Raw genomic sequence first — 13,793 nt, 5'->3', positions numbered from 1 at the left:
AGTTCGTATTTATTTAATGTTGATTCGTCTTTACATAATACATATAATGTAGTTATGCAATCTTTAGCAATCATAAAATCATTATTATTAGATAAATTTATTATGTTTAAAATCAAATTTTTGAATATTTATTTTTTATATTCTTGCATTCCTTTTTGTTAATTTTCTTAATAATATAGAGCTATACTATTAATACAAGCAATTTAAATCCTTGATTTATTAAAATTGATATTTAAAAAATATTAATATAATTTCAATAGGACTTAAGGTTATAATTATTAAAATAAGAACTCTATAATAAAACATGTTTGTATTAAATTTTACATTACCTCTTCATTGTAGTAATATAATTCTGGATTTTCAATAAATTGTTAAAGATCTTTTACTAAATTCCATTAAAGTGATGATATTTTTTTTAAGCTGCTTTATTAATCGTTTCTTACTATATATACTATTTCAGTTAGTTCTGAATATTTTTTAATATAAAGTAGAAAAGAAATCAGACTCGAAGTCATATCTTAGTCATCAATAATCTTTGTTATTAAATACATAAAGTTAAATTTGCTATGTATACTTCCGGATATACAATAACTGAGTAAGAAAGATATTTTCTGTAACCAAAATCATTTTCATTTCTTAATTATTAATAAATAATGTTCTTTGCATTATTTTGTCTACTACATCAAAAGGAGTTAATTATTCATCCATTTATACTATACTTTTTATATGTTATTAATAAGTAGGCTTTTTATTTTAAAAATATATAAGAATTAAATTATATTTATTAATTTTTTTTTAAAAATAAAAAAAAACTTAGTATTTTAATTAATTTATTTCTTCCATCAGTTTCTTATCTTCAATTCCTATGTATTTAAAATTACTAATTACAGAAATAATAAAAGGAATGCCGAAAATTTTATTTTTTGAAATAAGTTTTTTTTGAGTTGTAAAATAATTGTAATCACTAAATTTCTAATATATTAGGGAATCTAATTATGATTAAATGAGACTTTCGAAAGGCTTTTATTAAATCATTTTATAAAGGAATAATATTATCAATAATTAAAGACGCTGTGTCAAAAAGACTAACCTCTTTATCTCCAAAAGATTTTAAAGGTAAATTCAAAAAATTTCCATAAGGAGATCCGAAAATAATAACGTAATAATCTATATAATGATATTAGGAAGGAGGAAGATACTTTTCTCTAATTAAAATAAAATATATATCTCTATAAAGAGTTCTAATATGCATTTACCATCCCTCTACAAAAATATTGATATTCTAATCATTAAAATAATTACGTTTATTATATTATTTGCTATATAAAATAGAGTATATTTCATCGTTTAAAAGAATATTAGTATAAATAATATTTTTGAATATTTTTTCTGCATATGTTTATAATTACTATCTAGATCCTATTTCATTAAAATATTTTAGAGACATGCGTTAACTTATATCTACTTATATATTTACATTAGGACATTATATATGGTAAAATGATTTCTCAATATCTTTAAATTAAACGAAGTTTTTGTCTATTTATACTATGTAGTTGTTTATTATTATTTTATGGTTGTTTTTCAAGTACAATTATTTTTATTTTATTCCTGTATGTACCCATTATTATTATTATTATTCTTGATAATACACTTATTTTTTAGTCCATAATAAATCAGATACATAAATTGGAAGATTCTATAATATATTATTTTAGATTATTTAATCTGTCTTCCAACAATACTTTAAATGGTTTAGTAAATTTTGCAAGCATTAACAATAAATTATTGAATTACCTTAAAGGTTTTCTATTGTAATTTAAGCGTTTCTATTAATTTGTGTTTTTAGTTGTGTATAACTTTTCTAATCTTGTTAGAAATTAAATACGAATTAAAAAAAACTAGGATACTTTTTATCTATTAAGATTCTTGTTATATTTGAATATTATATACTCATAATTATTTTGTCAAATTATTGGTCTATTAAATGCATTTTATCTTTACATAAAACTATATAACTATTAAATGGTATTTTTGAATTTACTTTAAATTTCCATGTTATTAATGTTAAAAATTCTATTTCTGTATTTAAAAGTTTATTTAAACAAATTAAAAATTCTTCAGGCAATTGTTATGTCATTTATTATAATATGTAAATTTTTTAGTTTTTTTTGTTATAAAAAATAAAAAAAATTGAATTCAAAAATATAAAAGAGATTAAAAAAAGCTTTATAATATAACATAAAAATATGTGTTTTATTATAAAACATTAATATAAATTTATTAAATAAACTAAGCTTTTTTTACAAATAACATCATTAGTATTGTATTAAGAAAAAACTATTAGATAAAGACTATATTTACATTATTTTTTTTAATAATGAAACATATTCGCTTATTTTTTTTAAATGTATATTGACACAAGCTGAAGTAGATTATTAATTTTAATGTTTTATCAGGAATTAAATAATTAGAAAAATTAATTTATTTTTATTAAAAATATTATTTATTAATTACATAGTTCATTAAATTTTTCTATATATTTTATAATTATATTTAAACCTAAATGTTCTTTTATTTACTCTATATAATTAAATACATTAGGAATAAAAGAAATAATGATAATATAGTTTTTTAAATTTAATATCAATCCAGTAAGAGATTATTTAATTTTTTTAATATAATATTAATCAAATTAATATTTAATCTTTTTAATTTAAAAAGGGGTTATTTTTCATTTTATATTTTTAAAGGATTGACATTAAGTATAGAAAAATATATATTATTCATAAAAAAAATATAATTTCTTAATTTATTTATGTAAAAATAAATTGTATTGGATATAATACATTTTTTATAATTATAAAAAATTAAAAGTTAATAAATCGAAATTTTCTTCAAGTAAAGAAAAAAAATTAAAGATAAAAATTATGTTAATTGAATTAAAATAAATATAAAATAAATTATTTTAAATAAAATTTGTTAAGAACAATATAATATAGAATAGAAAATAAACTAATATTTTTATAAAAAAAAATGTAATAAAAAATAAGCAAAAAAATTTTAGAATTATATATTTTGGAAAAAGATACAAATATTTATAAATAATATTAAAATAAAATATATAATTATAAATTATAAAAATTATAAATATATAAATATATATTATTTAAATATATAAATTCATAAATACAATATATATACACATATTATTTTAATTCAACTTTTAATAATTTAAAAAATTTTATTTATATATTTTAAATTAATTTTTTTAATTATTAAATATGTATCTATTAATATATTTATATAATAATAAAATTTTTTAATATAAATAATAAAGATTTAAAATAAGGCAAATAAAAATATAAATCATATAAAATTAATACTTTTAATAATGTATTTTAACTATTTAATCATTATTTTTATAATTTTTTTTCAATTCTATTATGTATTATTATTATTTAAATTCTATTGCATAGAATTTCCTATAATCTATTATTACATTTTCAATTGTTACTTAGCCATTTATTACATCATTTACATATATTATAAGCTATAATCATTTCCACCTTGTTATTAAGTTTATTGATTTTGCATGCTATTATTTATTGTTTGTGCTTAGTTTTAATTATTTTGACTACTACTTAATTGTTATTAATTCATTTAAGTAATATAGTTTGGTTACATGTATTTTTGTTAAATGTTGTTTATGGGTAAAAAACTAGGATTTAATGGAATATTCATCATGGGATATTACTATATTAATTTTTTAAAAATTATTTAATTTAAATCTATATTAATTTTTTATAAATAAATAATAATAATTACATATGGAGTTTCGAAAGGAAGTCCTTATTATTAAGTTTATTATTCATTTGATTAGTTTTATTAAATATTAAATTGCATTAAATTCGGGAATTACATAGAACAAGGATTGTACATATTCATCATGGGATATTACATTTACATCATTTATACTAATGATTGAATTTAATACTATTACATTTAAACTGTTTAAATTAATTATTAAGAATATTATTCTAATTATTAAAATTTATCAGCTGTGTGTTATTAAGATTATTCAGTTGACGTTATTTATTATTTATGATATTCATCTTATTATTATTATTATTATTATTATTATTATTATTATTATTATTATTATTATTATTATATTTACTATTATTCATTTGTTTTTACTTCTTGTTATTATGTTTATTATTATGCTTAATTCTATTATTATAATGAAATATTTGCTTAGGAAAATCTTTGAGGTTATTAAATAAATTATTCAATTAATTATTTTTCTTATTAAGGAACTTCTTCTATTTTCTTTTGTATTTCTGGCATTTTTTAACCTTAAATAGTTGGTTCAGTAGTTTAGGGAGTAGGAGTTGCTTTTGGTATAATAGTTTATATTTTAATTATTTTTTCCATTTTTTCTTATTATTTATTTTCATCTTAAGATTTTTCAATTTTTTCTCTTTTTTAAAATAAATAAAAAATTAATATAATTTTTTTTTTATAAAGAAAATATTTTTTTTACTTTTTTTAAGCTTATTTATTTACAGGCTCTTAAGTTTTGTTTTTATTTTTTTTAGTGTTTTCAGTTTTTTCGTTATTTTCTTATTTTGTATTTTTAAAAGTATTATTATTTGTATTTTATTAAGTGGAAGGTTAAATGTTGTTTTAGAGTTAATTACTTTAAGGAATATTAGGAACTAATTATACTTCAGTTATCTAAGGAGTTATTTTGGGTTCAGTGAATTATTATTATTAAGATGCTTAATTATTATTTTATTAAAAAGTATTAGGCATATGAGAAACAGAACTTGCTTAATAATTATAAAAAGGATTTGATACATTAAATTAATTATTAGTGTTTGATGTAAATTATTCCAAAAGTGTTTCATTTTATAAAGCTTATGATTAATAATTCTAAACTGATTATACAAACTATGATTATAAATCTACTATTCCTAAATTAGTTTTATTTACACTAGCAGAAGTTGTTTTTTATTATTATTAATCTTAGGTTTTTTAAGGACTTTTTTATTAATTTTGTACTTATTATTATTATTGTGTCTATGTGTTTTCTGGTGTTTGTTATTATTATTATTAATTAGTTTCTAATTATTAATTTTATTAAGTAACATTTAAATTTTCTTGAGTATTTTTTTCAACATAAATATTAGTTTTTTATTATTTTTCTTCTGTTTAAGTAAGTTTTGGTTTTCTTACATAAGTAAATTATGGTTTAAGTTCTTATTTCTTATTAATATTTAATTAATTATTGTTATTTCTTGAATTAGAAGTTCTTATTGAGTTTTATTATTTTATTTATTAATTATTGTTATTTTTAGAGCTAGAAGTTCTTATTTAATTTTATTCTCGTTAATTTTAAGAAAGAGGTTATCTATAATTTTTTGATAAATTTATCTCTTTATTTTTATTTTCGATATTATTATTTTCTTTAATTTGTGAGTTCATTCTTATATTATAAACTCTTCTTTGTCCTAAATTATTATTATTTTCTTATTGTCTTTTTCTTGGTTATCTATTTTTTTAATTGTTTTCATTATTTCTATTGTTTCCAGCGTTTCCATTATTTGCTTCTTAGTATTTCTTTTTAAATTATTTTTCGTTATTTTACTTTCCTCCTTATTATTTTTAATCTCTCTATCTATTCTATACATTATTAAAAGCTTTTTCTTATTTTTGGGAACCTTTTACTACTTTTGTCCATTAGTTATCGTCATTTTAGCTTTCTTAGAATCTTTAATATTATATATTTATATGGTTAAGAGCTATTTTTTTATCAAAAGAAAACTTTTTGCATATATTCCATACACTATAAATCTATATATATTTATTTTATTTAAAATATTTTAATAATTTTATTATTTTTTTTTTACTTCTAAAAAATCTTTATATTATTCATATATTTCCTCAATTAATTCGGTTTCTTCTTCAGTCAAATTATCTTTAGCGTTTTCATATTCTTGTTCAGTTTAATTCTAATAAACATGTTCATCGGTTTCTTCTTCTTCTTATTTTTATTTTAATTAAGCGTTTCTTAACTAATATAATTTTTATTAAATATTCATTTTTTTAATTTTTTATTTTAATCTTTTCTTTTTTTTCTTAAATTTTTTTTTCTTTTTTTTTTTTAAAAATTAATTTAATTTTAATGTTATTTTAATTTCGAATTTTTTTATTTTCTTCTTTGTTTTTTAATACAAATTGACAAATATATACTTTTAATATTAATTCTAATTATTCAAATATTATTTAAATTTTATTTTTAATTAATGTAAATAGTAATTAAAAAAAATCTAATAAATTGAAATTTTAATCCTTTCTAAATAATAGCCTTTTATAATTTATTTCAAATTATAAAAGATATGAGTATTATATTTTTAAATTAATATAATTTTAATTTTAATTTATAAGATTTTTTTAAAAGTATAAATTAATTAATTATTTATAATAAAATTAATAAATAATTAACAAATAATTTGTTTAATATTAACAAAGTCTTAAATAAAAATAATTAATTTATTTAAAATAAAATATTATTTTATTAATTTTTAAGCACTATTAAGAAATATTTTTAGTAAATAATTATTTTTTAATATTTTGATTATTTAATTTTTAGATTTAATAATATTTTTTATTTATTATTTGTTTTTATTATTTTTTTGTAATATATTTTGAAAAAAAAGAAAATACATAAATAATAAAAAATTCAAAACAAATAATTATACATATTTAATTTTTTATGGTTATTATTAAATATATACATATATATATAATTACCTAAATATATCTTTTATCTATAATAAGTTAATAATAATAAATATTTTTAATATTTATAGAAAAAATAAAATAATTTTTTCTATTTTTTATATATATTAACAAGCTACAAAAATAGAAATTTTGCTCCATTATTTTTTAGATTTAAAATTTAAATCAAATAATTTTTATAAACAAATATAATATAATTCATAAAAATATAATTAATTAATTTTTATTATTAAATATAAATAAAATATTTAATAACTTTAGACTACTAAAAATTATAATTAATAATAATAATAATTAAATTGAAAATATATATATAGGCATAACCATCATAAAAAAAAGTAAAAAAATTAAAAAAAAATCATAAAATGATTAATTATATATTTATTTAAACGATAGCTCATATAATTTAAAAATAAATAAATGTCTGATGTAAAATAAAATACATATAAAAAAAAATGAATATTATAAATTAAATAGAAATTATTGATAAGATAAGATAGACGTCAAAATTTTATTATACATTAATCAGGAAGTATAAATTATGACTCACAATAAGAAAATTATAAAATAATTGACAAAATAAAAACAGAGCAAGATACTTAATTTATAATATAATGTTTAAAAAATCATTTTATTTTCTACAATCTATAATAATCATAATTGTAAATAAAAATAAAATAAAATAAAATATATATATTTTTTCAATAATAATTTAATAAATACTTTTTATATTTAATATAACAAAAATAATAGAGAAACACTAGTTTAAGGTATGAAATATTGCTACGTTGAAGAAAACGAATTTATAATGAAATAAGGAGATAATAATGCATTTACATTTTATATTTTTGAAAAAGGAGAAGTGGAAGTTTAAATAAATAATTAAAAAGTAAAAAAATTAGAATTAGGCGATGGATTTGGTGAATTAGCACTTCTTTATAGTGCTTAAAGATCCGCTTCTTGTTTAGCTTTAGTGAAGAGTTATTTTTGGATAATTGATAGAAATACATTTAAATAAGAAGTAGAATAAATGATTAAAAAAGAATATTAATTAAATAGAAAGTTTATAGATAAAATTCATTTTTTCTGTAAAAATATAAATATAAAATTTATAAAAATTAAAATTTATAGAAAACCTTACTACTGTTTAAAAAGATTCTATAGCAGGAGCTTTGATAGATTAGCGTTTTTATAAAGATTAAAATATAGTAAATTAAGATGAACCAGCAAGTTCTTTTTATATTATAAAAGTAGGATAAGTAGAAGTGTTTTCTGATAATAAATAAATACGAACTTTGAAAGCAGGGCAATCTTTTGGAGAAACAGCTCTTTTATAGGGGGTTCAAATAAGAACAATGACAGTAAAAGCTTCGGAAAATACAAAATGTTTGGCTTTAGGAAGGGATGTATTAACGTAATTATTAGGTGATAAGATAGAAACGATTATTTATAGAAATATTGCTAAATAAACTTTAGAAAAAGCATAAGGGTTTAAAGAATTAAATAGTGAATAATTAGATAAAATAATAGATATAATGAATATTTAAAGAAAATATAAAGATGAAAAAGTATTTATTAATGAATTATAGCCTGCTCATTATTACTGTATTATTCTTAAAGGAATAGTTAAAGTATTAGTTTTTTTTGCTAATTGTAATTATTTATTTATTTATTTTTAAAAAAAAAAGTTTAGATAAGAATAATATTTAAAAGGGTAAATTATAGATTCTTAAATTTTAAAACAATTTGAAAATTAAGAAATTTAATAAAACTTTATTTGTGAAGAAAACTCTATTGTTGCTTTTATTTCTTATTAATTATTATTTTAAAAATTAGAAGGTACTCTTTATTAAACAATATAGAGAAATATTGCCCAAAATCTTAAATTAAAAGCAAAAAGTGAGAAGCTAAAAGAAAAAGGGGCAAACATAAAACTTGAAGATCTTAGAATATTATAAAAACTAGGTGTGGGTTAATTTGGGTCTGTTTATTTAGTTAAAAACATACAAAATAATTAAATTTTTGCTTTAAAAATAATATAGAAGCATTATATAGTTTAAATAAATTTAGAAAATCATATGATAGAAGAGAAAAAAGTAATGTAAATGATAAATCATAATAATTTAGTTGTTTATATAAAATCATTCAATGATCAATATTTTATATATTTTCTATTAGAATATATTCATGGGTAAGAACTTTACGAAGTTATAAGGGAAATAGGTATATTGAGTATTTGGGATTCGTAATTTTATATAGGATCTTTGATTTTAATTTTTGAATATTTGCATTCTTTAAATATTGTTTATAGAGATATTAAACCTGAGAATATTATGATTAATGATAAAGGTTATGTTAAATTAATTGATATGGGGGCAGCTAAAATTCTCTCAAATAATGAATATGGTGGTTTTGGGAGAACTTTCACTGTTATAGGTACTCCTCATTATATGGCACCGGAAATTTTATCAGGTAAAGGTTATAATTACTTTGTTGATTTGTGGAGTATAGGAATTTGTTTGTATGAGTTTTTGTGCGGATCTTTACCTTTTGGAGAAGATATGGAAGATCCGTATGAAATATATGAAGATATTATCAAAAAAAAATTATAGTTTAATCATTATATTAAAGATTAAAAAAGTAAAAATCTTATTTAATAATTACTTAATAGATAACCATAAATGAGGCTTGGAGGGTCTTTTAATAATTTAAAATAACATTAATTTTTTAAAAATATGGATTGGGTATTTCTTTTATTTTATTTTTATAGTTTTTTTTTTATAGTTTTTTTTTAGTAAAAATTAATAGATATGGAGTATGAAGCACCTTTTATACCAAATAATTATTTAAAAATAGATTAAGAAGAAATTAATAATACATAAGGTAAATAAATATTTGAATAAATATAGGAAGAAGAAGGTTAACTAATATTACCTGAAAAATCATCAGTCGAAAATTGGGATAATAGTTTTTGATTTTTATATTTTTTCCTAATACAAATTAAGTCTATAATATTTATTATTCAAATTCTACTATTTTTTAATATTTATTTATTATACAAATTCTTTAATTTTTTTATTTATGAATATTTTTTATTTTCGTATTTTTATAAATATTTTAGATTTATTAAAATCTTTATAAAAAATTATATTATTTTTAAATTTAATTTATCTTGGATTTTTTTTCTTTATTAATTAAATATTTGTTCTAGATACTTTATTTCAGTAATTTTTAATTATATATATTATTTAAAATAATATTAATTTTTTTACTAAGAATAATCAAACATTATTGTTTTTATTATGTTTATTGTATTTTAAAATTATTAAAACATTATAAATAAAAATATTTTACGTAAAAATTATAAAAAAAACTATTTTTCTTTTTAAAAAATAATAATATATAAAATATAAAAAAAATAAATATTTAATATTTATTTATTAATAAAAAAAAAGATAACTTAATCAAAATCGCATCTATTAAAAAATTTATAAAAATATAAAAAAAAGAAATATATTAAATAAAAATAAAAATGAATGTAAATATAATAATATAAAATAAAAAATAATTTATTTAAAATTATTTTAATCAATATTTATATATTTATTTTTAATTTAGAAAAAATATATTATAAATTAATAATAATAATTTATTTTTTAATTGAAGTTTTTAAAAAGCTAATAAACAAATAAAAAAACAAATAGAAAAAGTTTATTTATTTTTAAAATAATTGTTTAAAGATTTTTAAGAATTTCAATAAAAATAAAAATAAAAAAAAAAAATATATAAAAAGATATATATATATATATATAAATATATATATATATATATATATATACATATATATATTTTTTTTAATATTTAAATAAATATATTATCAAATTACTTAATTTCCTGTTTCAACTACTCTACTATTATAAGTAGTTGTGTAATTTTCCCCATTTGATCCTTTTCTAGCTTCAGCAAGCATTTTTTAAATATAAGAATCTCTTTCTGCTTCATTCATAGTTTGTCCATTATTATTTGAATATCCTTCTTTATTGTTAACTTCATAAGTCTCATTAACTGGAACATTATTATTAAAACCATAAGTATTTTCTGAATAACTATTTTCAAGTTAACTATCATAATTTTTTTCACTTCTTTTAATATTTTCATCTCTACTTACTCCTCCGTAATTATTTTAAACAGTATAATTACTTTAAGGTACATAATCATTATGATAAGTATTAGTTGTATAATTAATTCTTTATTCAACTACATTATTATTCATAAAATATTAATTTCCATTTCTTTTATCTACATCTTCTACATTATAATTATTTGTGTTATTATTAATTTGTTAATAATTTAAATTTCTGCCTTAATTTTAAGCATCTTCATAATTTGTCTATTATTATGGATTATTATAAGTTTTATTGTATTATAAAACTTAATTAACTGGTGCATAGCTATTTTATTAGCTTACTTCATAATTAATATTTTTGCCAGTTTTTTTAACTACATCTTCAACTTATACAGGATTATAATTAGTTTGATAATTATTTTGATAATTACCTTGCTATATTTATCCACTTCTTTTAGATTCCTCCATTACCTAAGTGTCTGTGAATTTATTTTCTTAAGCAATAGATTATACTTATCCATATCTTTTAGCGTCTTCCATTACATAAGAATTTGTAGATATATTTTATGGTTATACTTATCCATATCTTTTAGAGTCTTCCATTACATAAGAATTTGTAGATATATTTTATGGTTATACTTATCCATATCTTTTAGAGTCTTCCATTACATAAGAATTTGTAGATATATTTTATGGTTATACTTATCCATATCTTTTAGAGTCTTCCATTACATAAGAATTTGTAGATATATTTTATGGTTATACTTATCCATATCTTTTAGAGTCTTCCATTACATAAGAATTTGTAGATATATTTTATGGTTATACTTATCCATATTTTTTAGCGTCTTCCATTACATAAGAATTTGTTGATATATGTTGTGATTATACTTATCCACATCTTTTTAAGTCTTCCACTGCATAAGCACCTGTAGGTTAATAACTAGAATTATATGTTTAAGTTATAGGAGTATAATTATTAACTTCATAAGTAACATTTTTTTTTCCGGATTATTTTATTTATTCGACTTGCTCTTATATATTAGTCTTTTTTTTGTATTAAATAAAAAAGTAAATATTTAAATATATATATTATTACTTCAGGGACTTAATAGTTATTATTATTTGTAGTGGTAGTAGTAGTAGTAGTATAAACATTAGATGATCCATATTTCTATACTGTATCTCTACTCATTTTAAGAATAGCCTCAATTCTAGAATCAAGATCATTATTATTATAATTGGTATTAGATTCTAATACATAAGTATTTGTAGTAACAATAGGATCGACTGCATAAGTATTTGTTGTAATAATAGGATCGTATTTATAAGTAGGTTAAACAGCAAAATTCTCATATTTAGCGTTCTCATATCTTACTGAAGGCATAGATTCTTAAATTACTCTATCATATTTGATAGGTTCGGCCACATTATTTTAAATTATAGTACTATTATTTTAAGATGCTATGAGATTTCTAATTTCTATAGTATTCAAACCTGATGCTTTACTATTTTTTGCCCAAGGATTTTCTAGTTATTCTAAAAGTTCTTCAACAGAAATACGTTAGGGTTCAGATTCTATGAGTGTTTTTTAAAGTAACTAATAGAAATTGGAAGAATATTAATATCTGACTCTTGATAATAAAGTATTGACTTAATTCCAGTCTATATTATAGTATTCTCTATCATAACAAGTTAGACTTACAGATTCTAAAGTTGCGGCTTCTAAAACAGTTGCTCCTAAGGAGAAGATTTCGCTTTTATTAGTATCAAAAGCGGGACTTTAGGCGTGTTTTTTGAGGTTTTCTAATAATTGGGGTGATATGTAACAATCTTCGGTGATTCCGCTTAATAACTAAGCATAGTTAGACATACTTTGTTATTAAATGTACATTTCTCCTAATTTAACTTGACCATTTTCATTATTTACAAGAACATTATAAGGACGAATATCTCCATGGACAACACTTCTCGATTTCAAGTAGAAAACAGCACTTGCAAGAGATTAAAGTAAGTATAAAAGTTCACTTTCAGAATAACTTTTAGATACTCTCTTTCTTTCAGAAATCTCAGTCTTTAAATCATTAGTGTAGTATTCATATAAAAGACCTATTTTATAAAAAGATGAACAGAATTCATTATTCATTGAAGAATTAAAGTTCAATAATTTCACTAAATTAGGGTGGTCCAGTTATAATCTAAATTTAAGCTCACTAACGCGGGTTTACCATTGTTTTTCGTCATTTAATGTCTTGGTTATCTCAGCACATAATTATTCTGTATCTTTTTTTTTTAATTATTTGATGTTTCCGTACCTTATGTCGTTTAGAGAGCCTTGTTGGGTGTAGTCAGATGGATTGTATAATACTCTTTGGACTAGTGATGAAGAATTGGTATTTCCCATTTTTTTTTATTTTATTTTTTTTGCTTTTTTTTATAGATTTTTTTTATATTTTATTTATTTATTCTTATTTTTTTTTATTTAAATATGTATTTTTTTTTCTTTTAGTTTTATTAGATTTAATATTTTATATCTATGAATATATATTATTTCACATAAAAAGTTGCTTTTTTTTATTTTTTATAAAATATATTTTTATTTTTATATTTATCTTTTATTTAATCAATATATCATATTTTTTTAAATTATTTATATATATTTTTTAATTTATAATTATTCTCCTATAATTATTTTATTTATTTTATCTTTTTTTTTTAAGTTTTAGATAATAATTTTTATTTTATTATAAATAAATTTTATAAAAATTTAATTTTAGTTTAAATAAAATAAAATCATTTATTTTTATTGTAATAAAGCAATGTAAACATTTACGAAAAATCAAAATTAAATATAATAAAA

General features: G+C 17.6%; 4 protein-coding genes across 4 annotated transcripts, besides 17 other annotated features; 1 reads left to right on the top strand and 3 right to left on the bottom strand. All coding sequences in view use genetic code 6, as the record gives it.

Annotated features, from left to right (window-relative positions):
* Window positions 1-3,092: 3,092 nt before the first annotated feature.
* Window positions 3,093-3,183: a microsatellite.
* Window positions 3,100-3,192: a microsatellite.
* Window positions 3,111-3,183: a microsatellite.
* A 27-nt stretch (window positions 3,193-3,219) lies between the features above and the next one.
* On the bottom strand, window positions 3,220-4,190 carry IMG5_185580 (hypothetical protein; the record flags this gene model as incomplete). The annotated part of the gene is made up of 5 exons (XM_004027271.1): window positions 3,220-3,223; window positions 3,503-3,598; window positions 3,686-3,756; window positions 3,829-4,010; window positions 4,181-4,190. The coding sequence occupies 5 exons, from the start codon at window positions 4,188-4,190 to the stop codon at window positions 3,220-3,222; spliced, it is 363 nt and encodes a 120-aa protein (XP_004027320.1).
* Window positions 3,225-3,285: a microsatellite.
* Window positions 4,117-4,187: a microsatellite.
* A 471-nt stretch (window positions 4,191-4,661) lies between the features above and the next one.
* On the bottom strand, window positions 4,662-6,082 carry IMG5_185570 (hypothetical protein). The gene is made up of 2 exons (XM_004027270.1): window positions 5,916-6,082; window positions 4,662-5,859 (listed from the first exon to the last, which is right to left on the bottom strand). Exons 1-2 carry the CDS (start codon window positions 5,939-5,941, stop codon window positions 5,487-5,489), a joined length of 399 nt encoding a protein of 132 aa, XP_004027319.1. The 5' UTR covers window positions 5,942-6,082; the 3' UTR covers window positions 4,662-5,486.
* Window positions 5,280-5,390: a microsatellite.
* A 459-nt stretch (window positions 6,083-6,541) lies between the features above and the next one.
* Window positions 6,542-6,585: a microsatellite.
* A 763-nt stretch (window positions 6,586-7,348) lies between these two features.
* Window positions 7,349-9,782, top strand: IMG5_185560 (protein kinase domain protein; the record flags this gene model as incomplete). The annotated part of the gene is made up of 2 exons (XM_004027269.1): window positions 7,349-7,895; window positions 7,939-9,782. 2 exons carry the CDS (start codon window positions 7,349-7,351, stop codon window positions 9,780-9,782), a joined length of 2,391 nt encoding a protein of 796 aa, XP_004027318.1.
* Window positions 7,906-7,942: a microsatellite.
* Window positions 9,564-9,600: a microsatellite.
* A 489-nt stretch (window positions 9,783-10,271) lies between the features above and the next one.
* Window positions 10,272-13,337, bottom strand: IMG5_185550 (hypothetical protein; the record flags this gene model as incomplete). The annotated part of the gene is made up of 4 exons (XM_004027268.1): window positions 10,272-10,283; window positions 10,694-11,064; window positions 11,365-11,980; window positions 12,033-13,337. The coding sequence occupies 4 exons, from the start codon at window positions 13,335-13,337 to the stop codon at window positions 10,272-10,274; spliced, it is 2,304 nt and encodes a 767-aa protein (XP_004027317.1).
* Window positions 10,589-10,656: a microsatellite.
* Window positions 10,601-10,656: a microsatellite.
* Window positions 11,333-11,363: a microsatellite.
* Window positions 11,441-11,850: a microsatellite.
* Window positions 12,194-12,267: a microsatellite.
* Window positions 13,337-13,417: a microsatellite.
* A 118-nt stretch (window positions 13,418-13,535) lies between these two features.
* Window positions 13,536-13,611: a microsatellite.
* Window positions 13,561-13,605: a microsatellite.
* Window positions 13,612-13,793: the final 182 nt, after the last annotated feature.

This window comes from Ichthyophthirius multifiliis, assembly GCF_000220395.1.
Source record: "Ichthyophthirius multifiliis unplaced genomic scaffold scaff_1120509251342, whole genome shotgun sequence".
NCBI classification, from domain to species: Eukaryota; Ciliophora; class Oligohymenophorea; order Hymenostomatida; genus Ichthyophthirius; species Ichthyophthirius multifiliis.
The sequence above is the reverse complement of the archived record's forward strand: the minus strand, read 5'-3'. Positions and strand labels throughout refer to the sequence as shown.